The sequence below is a fragment of the Vicugna pacos genome, chromosome 3 (genome assembly GCF_048564905.1).
Source record: "Vicugna pacos chromosome 3, VicPac4, whole genome shotgun sequence".
NCBI lineage: Eukaryota > Metazoa > Chordata > Mammalia > Artiodactyla > Camelidae > Vicugna > Vicugna pacos.
The window spans coordinates 14007728-14016319 of record NC_132989.1 but is presented as its reverse complement, the minus strand read 5'-3'; the positions used below and the strand labels follow the sequence as shown (position 1 = coordinate 14016319).

Below are 8592 nucleotides of genomic sequence, written 5' to 3'. Positions count from 1 at the left end.
TGTGTCCTTGTCACCTACAGCCCTTGTGTCTCCCCTCCTCTGCTCCCTGGAGTCTGGGTTTGGAGCAACGCGCAGAAGCAGGGGTAGGTAACTGAGCGAGCCTCGCTGATTTTGATGCCAGGAGGCGCCCCGACAAAGCGGAAAGAACTTCAGCACTCACCCCTTACACTCTGCCGGCTTGTTGCTGCTTTCACCTCTTGATTCGGCCTCACTCCAAGTCTTGATCTTTTCTGCCACCCTTCAAGCCAGTCTTGACTCCAACCCCAGGCCCCTCATCAAGGCTGGGCAAAGCTAGGGCCCGTGGGCCACCAGTACCTGAGGACGAGCCCCGAACTGCTGGTGAGTCCCCTTACTGCTTACTGCTCCAGGATCCCGGCCCTGAGAGAGGACCCAGCCCTCCCTCTCCCAGGAAAACAGAGAGGCCAAATAAACGTGGAATAATGTGTTCTTTTCAGTTCCCATAGCTCGATTGCCCCAGGTGCGGGCGAGACCACAGTTCTCCTCACAGCCCCACAGGCTACATGCAGGAAACGCCCCTTCCCACAACCTGTCCCTTCTCCAGCCCGGCCCCTCTGATTTAAAAAGGTGTTTTCTAAAGTGCATCTGCAGCCTGAAGTGCTCAGATTGGGGTAGAAACTTGGGTCGAGATGTTGAGGAGATGCTGGCCACTTTGCTTCCTTCTTGGGAATCTGCAGTGCACATCAGCATATTTACGGTTCAGAGAAGTCCTGCAGGTGGCAGATCTGTTGAACTTGAGGGAACCTAGTTTCCCAGATTACTTGACCGTCCATTCTTTTCTTGGTCGTGCCCATTAACGTCCAATGAACTAGCCTATCCTACAGAGAGGCTTTGAGAAAACTTGACGTATGTGTGTTTCACTCCAGAGCTGTCCCCAAGGCTCCTGGAGAACCCATGTGCCCAGGGCTGGAGAAGCAGCGCCACCTCTGAGCTCCTAGAACTAGAAATGGACGAAGTCCAGATCTGGGGGCCTCAGGAAGGCAGTCTCAGATGATGGAGGAAGCCTCAGTTCCAGTGAGGACTTTTCCTCCATGATGGGGGGGACCTCAGGCAAGGCCCACTGGCTCCTGCGAGCTCAATTTGCTCTCTGCTAAAGTCAGATAAGAACCTGCTTTAAGGACCTTATGCAGGTCCAGGGAGGGAGGTGTATGTGAAAGCATTTCATTAAAATGCTTATACAGGGGCGGGATTCCTTCTGTCTTCAGATGACGGAAAGCTTCCTGAGAAGAAACTTGAGTCCGCAGTCAGTCAGGACTGGCCAGGCCTGCTGAGCTCAGCGACTCCAGCCGCCCCTCTGCACTGATGGGGGCTGAGGGCCGGGTACTGGGGGCCCAGGGTCAGGGGGCGGTAGGAGGAATTAAGCGGAGAGCAGGAGTGAGACACTGGCAAGGGGTGGGGGGCCAGATAGAGGAAGGAGGAGAAAGACGAAGTCTCAGATCTGCTCTCCCAGAGCCTGGGAAGGACGAACAAGCACAGTAAGGTGCGACCTGGATGACAGATGAGGTCCTAGTCCTGGCTCTGTGGGTCCCACTCCCCACCTCAGTTCCCTCGTCTGTACAGGGATGAGGTTCCAGCTGTGGGTACCCAGACCTGCTATGTGGCCCCCGTTTCCAGATGGCACTGAGACTAAGGGACCAGAGGGCTGAGGGGTGAGCTGTGCCAGGTGCAGGAGGAGGAGCAGCCCCGGACATAACCCCTCAACTGATCAGACTCTGGGAACCAGTGGCATGCCCGACGCCCTGCCAAGCCCCCTGGCCAGGGCTGAGCTGGCTTCCTGGCACCAGCAGCCCTCTCAGTGTTCACCTTTCCCAGTTTGATTCACAGGGTTGGCCCCTGTCTGCCAGCCCCTATCTGACCTTCAGATAATCCTAGAATGGGACACCGAGTGACTTGAGGGCCAGTTGTGCAGTTCCTCCAACCAATTTAGAGGCTGAGAGGAGGCCAGGGTGGGGGTGTGGGGAGCATCTGGGGGAAGTCAGGTCACTGATGAGCTGGCAGCGAAGCTGACACGTGAGGACCAGGGGGTGGTCTCCTCTTGGTCAGATGACCCATGTGGTACGGGCTGCCCCTGGGGAAAGCCCCAGAACTCTCTTAGTTGGACAGAGAGAAGGGGGCGCGAGAAAAGGACTCCTCTTGCTCGTCGCCTGGGCCACCTCGAGGGTTGGTGCTGCTCGGGCCCTTGGAAGCCCTGGAGGTGATTCCACGTGGCCGAAGCCCCCAGGGCTCACTGGGCACACATCCTGGCTCCCCCTCTCACTCCTGCCCTCGTCCCCTTCTGGGAAAAGGACGAGGGGCTCCTGCTGTCTTCTCTGCCCAGTCCTGGAGAGAGAAAAGCTGTAACACAGGTGTCAGGGCAGCCCAGGCCCTAGGTGGCGAGGAAGGAGACCTCAGTGGGGGTGACGGAGGCCAGGGGGAAGGCGGGGGAGGTGTCGGCCCCGAGGACCCGGTACAGCAGCTCCTCCTTCTTCTGCTGGAGCTGCTGCCGTAACTGCGTCTCCTTCTCCAAGGCCTCACGGGTGAGAAGCAGGTCCTCTGAGAGCTGCCTGTGGATGCAGACGAGCCCAGGGTTGCCTGTGGGGAACCGTCCCTCCGGACCTTCAGCCCCTGCAGAGACCAGCCCACTCCTCCAGGAAGCCTTCCTGCAATGCGCCCCAGCAGGCCCAGCCACCCAGTCCCCAAAAGGCAATTCTAGCTGTTGACCAAGGAGTGCGCCCTCACAGGCAGACAGCTGTGGGTTCAGACCTGCTCCACCACTTAGATGTAACTCCAGAAAAGGTCTTCACTATTGCCAAATTTGTAAAATGGGAGTGACAAGAAGACTCAGCTCTTAGAGTAATTATGAGGATTAGATGAAGTAATGGGTATTTAACCAATTAACTCTGACACATGATCTTAGCTCTCATTTACTGAGCCCTCAGAACTGATTTATTTATTTGTGTATGTTCATTCATTCATTTGGCCTCTTGAACTCTAAGCTTCCTGTTCCTTCTTCCTGGGTTGGGTCGTCCCATGGAGCCCACACAGCCAGGATGGGGACAGACAGATATTAATCAGCACTGAGATGTAGGTTTCTGGGCCAAGCTGGTGCCTTGGGATTCCCGACTCCCAAGCAAGGAGGAGCCACGTTCCCCAGACAGGGAATGTGTCAGTCCATTCCCCGGGTCTCTCTGCCAAATGGAGATTTTGGCAAAAAGGATGGGGATGGGAGGAGATGGGGTAGGGGCAGCTACCTGGACACAGCCATCTGGTTGCGGCCTCGGGCGTGGAGGTCCTCATACTCCTGCTGCAGGGCAGTGATTTTCTCCTCCAACAGCAGGTTTTTTTCCTTCTGTAACAAATAGGAGAGAGCTCAGAAAGCCCCCAGCTCACCCGGCACAATGTGTGCCGTCCCCTCCCTCTTATCTGTGGTCACCAAAAACACTGAATCACTCTAGACCAAATGCTACATTTCATGGAGCAATAAGATTACTTAGAAAATTACAACTAAGGGGTGAACACAGGGCTGCCAACTTCTCACTTTGCCAGATGAGAACAATACACAAAGAAGACAGCCACTCACTACCATCTCAGCTCTCCATCAGTTCACAAGAGAAAGGAAATTTTTAGTTCTCCAAAAGTCACAAGGATAGAATTTATATAAGTTTCAGTGTTTCTATTATCCCATTTCACAAAAATGCTAGAACAGAATTTACAGGGAACATCTGAGATGGTCTGATTTAAAAACTAGGTGGTGTGGTGCACGGGAGGCCAGGGAACGTCTTCCTGGGCAACATCACATGATCTGTTTGGATTCAACCCGAGGTTCCCAAGGCTGCCCTTCTGGAGACAAAGCCACCAGTGCCCTCGACGCTTACCATGGCCCAGGCCTGTCCTTGCTGACTGTGGCTTCCCATATCTGTTCGATTTTTTTTTTCAGCCTTGCCCTCTTCCTCAACCCCCACTTGATATGTGATATCTGCCCACCCCTCCTGATTGGCCAGGCCACCTGCCCCAGTGTCACCCAGATCACAGCTACAAGCAGTCGAGAAAAGTACAGGACCTGGATGAGACGGAGCCACTGCTTGGCCAGCATGGGCAGCAGGTCAGAACAGGCACAGAAGGGACCAGGCTGGGCCCTCCTCAAGTACCTCCCCCTGCCCCCATGACTGAGGAAATGCCCAGAAAGTAGGTGGGGCTGCCTCCCCCAAGCCGCTGCCAGCCACAGACCACTGTTTCCATGACGATCAGCCGCTTGTCTAGCTCGTGAATTCGCTCGTTCTTCATCTCGATGACAAAGTGTAAGCTCTCCAGCTCCTGCTCCCAGAACTGGCTGGGGCTCCCGTAATCCTAGACAGGGACACAGAGTGACCTCAGCAGACCAGCAGGCAGAGGTGGGCCTGGGCTACCTCCCTCCTCCCTATTCTGCCCCCAACTCTGTTTGACTTTCCCAAGCCACCTCCCCCTCTTGGTCCGTGGCAAGTGCATAGTGCGCTCTATCTCATTTTAATCTAATAGCGCCCTTTGACATTAGTACCATCGCAGACGCTAGTAACCTCACAGAGGAACCTGTGGTTCACGGCGGTTGAGTTTAAGTCGCTTGTGCTAAGTGGTAGGTTTGCTCTTTGCAGCTAGTTCTGAATCCAGAGCCTAAGCACTTTACCATCTTACATGCCTCTCTTTTGGCTTTACTTCGCCCCTTAGTGACATGGGGACACTGTTTATTCCAGGCCTTCATGATGGTAAGAGTGTCAGGTCTGAGCCCTGTCCTTGAGGAGGGATTGGCCTTTCCTTTTGCCCAGACTCAGACCTCCTTGGAGATTCAAGAAGAAGAGGCCCCAGGTGTTCTATCACCTACCTGGATGTGCTTCTTATAGTCTCGGCTCAGGATGGACTCCTCTACCCTCTTCATCTTGGCCTGGAAGACCTCCAGCTGTGCGGTCAGCCCATCAATGGTCTTCTGGAGAAGGGAGTGGGAAGGAGGGGATGAAAGCCTGGCTCATAAATGCTGTATGGACCTCTCCACATCCCACAGAGGGACCAGTTTTGGGTTCTTCAGTCTGTCCTTGCTCTACCCGACAATGCAGGTTTAATCTATTTCAGCTACTGCCTGAAACATACAGCCCCACCTCTCCATACCTGTGGGGACAAAGTCAGGGTGTTCCAGGCCGGCGTTACCCTGACATTCAAAATATACACAAACTAGGCTCAGTGTCTTTCCCAGTCTCATCTCTCCCTGCTGCTGCCCGCTACATGCCTCTTCCTGCAACCAAACATTGTTATCACTCCTTCAAATGCAAGGTGTATTCTTGTCTCCATACTTGCACCCTGCCAGTGATTTCTTCCATCTAAACATTGTCATTGCCTTCAGGATAGCAGAACCCCTTATGGTGGCTCCTAGGTTCCCAGGCTCCCATGATCCGGTCTTGCCTGCCTGTCCAGCCTCAGCTCTCTCCCACTCATACTCTATATCCAGGCATCTTGGATTTCTTTCAGTTCCACAGGTATTCTGTTTCCCTCCTTTCCTCCATGCCTTTAAATAGCTTTTCCCCCCTACCTAGGGCACCCTTCCTACTCTACTTCATCTGAAAAATGCTAACAGATCCAGAGGGCCCAGCTTAGATCTCACACCCTCTAGGAAATCCCTAAGCGGCCACATCGGGTCAGATGCCTTCTTTTTTGCTTCCACAGGTCCCTGTGCATCCATCCACCCTTCTAATCACACGGTGGCACCAGGCCATGGAGTCTCCAAGATCCTCCCAACACTCCTGGGAAAAGTAGGCCAACTCTCATCTCAAACCAGTTCCTCTTGAGCTAATCATCTGGTTGTCACATCGAGGGACAGGGACCCACGGAAGACAATCATCTCTGCCCTTCCCACCCAGGCAGAGCCCTCAGCTTTGTTTGCTCTGGGGCTCCATGCTGCTTTCCTGCAGGTCCACCCCTCCTCTCAGACAGGCTGACCTGGCCCAGAGCCTCTTACCTGCAGGGCTGCCTCCGCCTCCTGGAAGGAGTGGGAAAGGGCTTCCTTCTCCTGCTCATAGGAGGCCTGGAGGACTGCAGGAAAAGGAGGCCTCTGTGAGCTCAGACACCCAGATACATCCCCTCAAGCCTTCTGACAGGACCCGTGAAGACCAGACGGCCCAGGTGGCACCCACAGGGGCCAGGAGTCTGAGGAGGCTTTTATTTATCCTTGTACGTCATGGACTTGGGGCTGTGCCAGAAATATTTAATAAAAGCTCACACAAATGGCAACAAACTACATTCTGGGAAGAGCCATGAACCCTAGGAAATTGTAGGCGCCATCCGCACCTTGCTGAGGCTGAGATCCCAACATCTTGCAGCAAGCTGGTTCATCTCAGATCACAGCATGCCGTGGAAAAGGCCGAGATCCCGTGTTTTGTCAGTTGGGTTAGCCAAATCATGGAATCATTAAATCGTTAGTTGTCAAACTATGGCCCCAAAATAAATAAATAAATAAATAAGGCAAGTATTTAAGATTTGGAGCCAGAGCATCTACCTGGTCCTAATTCTGCTTCTGTAAAGCTGAGAAACCAGGAGGAGATCATCTGAAATACCTAAAAGGCCCTAGTGCCTCAGCTGTGAAAAGTGTCAAAAACAAGCCAGGCCTAGCTGTCTCTAAGAGATGAGAAAAAGACACGGCAGGGTTCTCCAGGCTGGGCGGTGCTGTGCAGAGCCGGACTTGTTACCATCCCCCTAATCCACAGAGCTAGGTTTTTCATCCCGCCTCCTCTACTAAGTTCTTCTTGGAAAATCCCAACCTTGTCTCGGCTGAAAGGAGATAACAGGGAAATGATGGACCAGTGGACGCGATCGGAAATAAGACAGAGGACAGGAGAGCGTAATGCAGCCAAAGGCCCAGGCGTACGGTGGGCTTGTGTCCCAGTGGGCAGTGACACAGGGAAATAATATTCAGTAATAGAACTGTGATAGAGCTGTCACAAGTTGAAAAATTACAGGTTTGATTTTTATAAACTATGAGCCTAATTTTCTGAATGAATTTACCTATCAAGAAAGGTTCGATTCCAGGTAAGATGGAGGAAGCACACTCCATCCAGTCTTTCCTACTGAATGTAGCTCTAAAACCTGGACAGCATGAATGGAACAACTATTTTCAAACTCTGAAAGAGAAATGGTAACAGGCAGACTGGGCAAGAAGACCAGAATTCGAAGTACCACTGAACCACTATATTTAAACAAGACCTTTAATCTCATATCCAAATATCCAAAATGTCCAGGAGGTAAGTAAGTAAGTAAATAAATAAATAAATAAATTAATTAATTAATTAATTAAAATGCTCGGCATACAAATCCAAAGTTTCTCAGCATACAAAGAAGGGGGAAAATCTCAACTATCCTGAGAAAAGACATTCAACAGATGCTAACACTAAGATGCCACAGATGTTGTAATTATTAAAAGACTTTTAAGGAAGCCACTATAAAAATGCTCTGAAGGGTGAACACTCTTGAAAAGAATGGAAAAGCAGAAAGTCTTACTAAATAAATAAATATTAAGAACCAAGGTGAAATTTTGGGGAAAAAAAATACATGAAGTAAGAAATTCACCTGATGGGCTCAATAGTAAAATAGAGATGCCATAAAAAAGAGCTAGAGAACTTGAAGAAAGATCAACAGAAATTATCCAACCTGAACAACAGAGAAAACATATGGGACAGAGCCTCAGAGACCCATAAGATAATTCCAGAATGTCTAACTTTTGTGTCATGGGAGTCTCAGAAAGGATGCATTGCAAAATATTTGAAGAATGGTTGACTACTCCCCAAATTTGGCAAACGTAATCCTATAGATTAAAGATGTTCACTGAACCCCAAACAAAGTAAACCCAAAGAAATCTATACCCAGGCACATCATTTAAAAAAACTAATGACAAAGAAAAAAATCTGGGACAGAACCGATGAAAAACGATGCATTACGTAGAGGAAGTAACAGTCTGAATTAGTGTGGATTTCTCACTAGAAACCTTGGAGACTAGAAGGAATCAGAACATTTTAGAACTGCTGAAATGAACTGTAAGTCCAGACTCCCATATCCAGTAAAAATATCGTTCAGGAAAGAAGGTGAAATAAAGACATTCTAGATGAAGAAATAGTCAAAGAATTCATCACCAACAGGCCTGCCCTAAAAGAATTACTCAAGGAAACTGTGAGCAGAAGGCAAGTGACACCAGAGAGAAACTTGGAATTTCAGGAATATGAGGAGAGCAACAGAGCTGGTAAATACCTGGGTAAATATAAGACTGTTCTTCTTCCCTTGAGCTCTTTAAAATATGATGGTTAAAAGCAAAAATTATAACATTGTCTCATGGGGTGCATGGAGTATTCAATATACGTAGAGGTAATACATTAGACTAAGCACAACAGAAAGAGGAGAGGATAGAGACCTGTACGACAGTAAGGGTCATACATTTCACTTGAAGGGAAGAGATATAAGTTCTAGGTAGACTATTATGCATATTGTAATTCTTAGAGCAATCACTGATATATATACAGACATACATGCATATATATATATACACACACCCATACATATATCTGTACACAAAGAGATACGGTAATT

At 50.1% G+C, this 8592-nt stretch overlaps 1 protein-coding gene across 1 annotated transcript in view; it reads right to left on the bottom strand.

Moving 5' to 3' along the window:
- Window positions 1–427: 427 nt before the first annotated feature.
- The window catches only part of CCDC69 (coiled-coil domain containing 69), a 32420-nt gene continuing 24255 nt past the window's right edge, over window positions 428–8592 (bottom strand). Inside the window, exons 5-9 of the mRNA XM_072954427.1 lie at window positions 5978–6051; window positions 4853–4954; window positions 4225–4344; window positions 3249–3346; window positions 428–2561 (exon numbers count right to left, since the gene is read on the bottom strand). Coding sequence (XP_072810528.1) covers window positions 2384–2561; window positions 3249–3346; window positions 4225–4344; window positions 4853–4954; window positions 5978–6051 — 572 coding nt within the window. The 3' untranslated portion in view covers window positions 428–2383. The remainder of the gene's footprint in view (window positions 2562–3248; window positions 3347–4224; window positions 4345–4852; window positions 4955–5977; window positions 6052–8592) is intronic.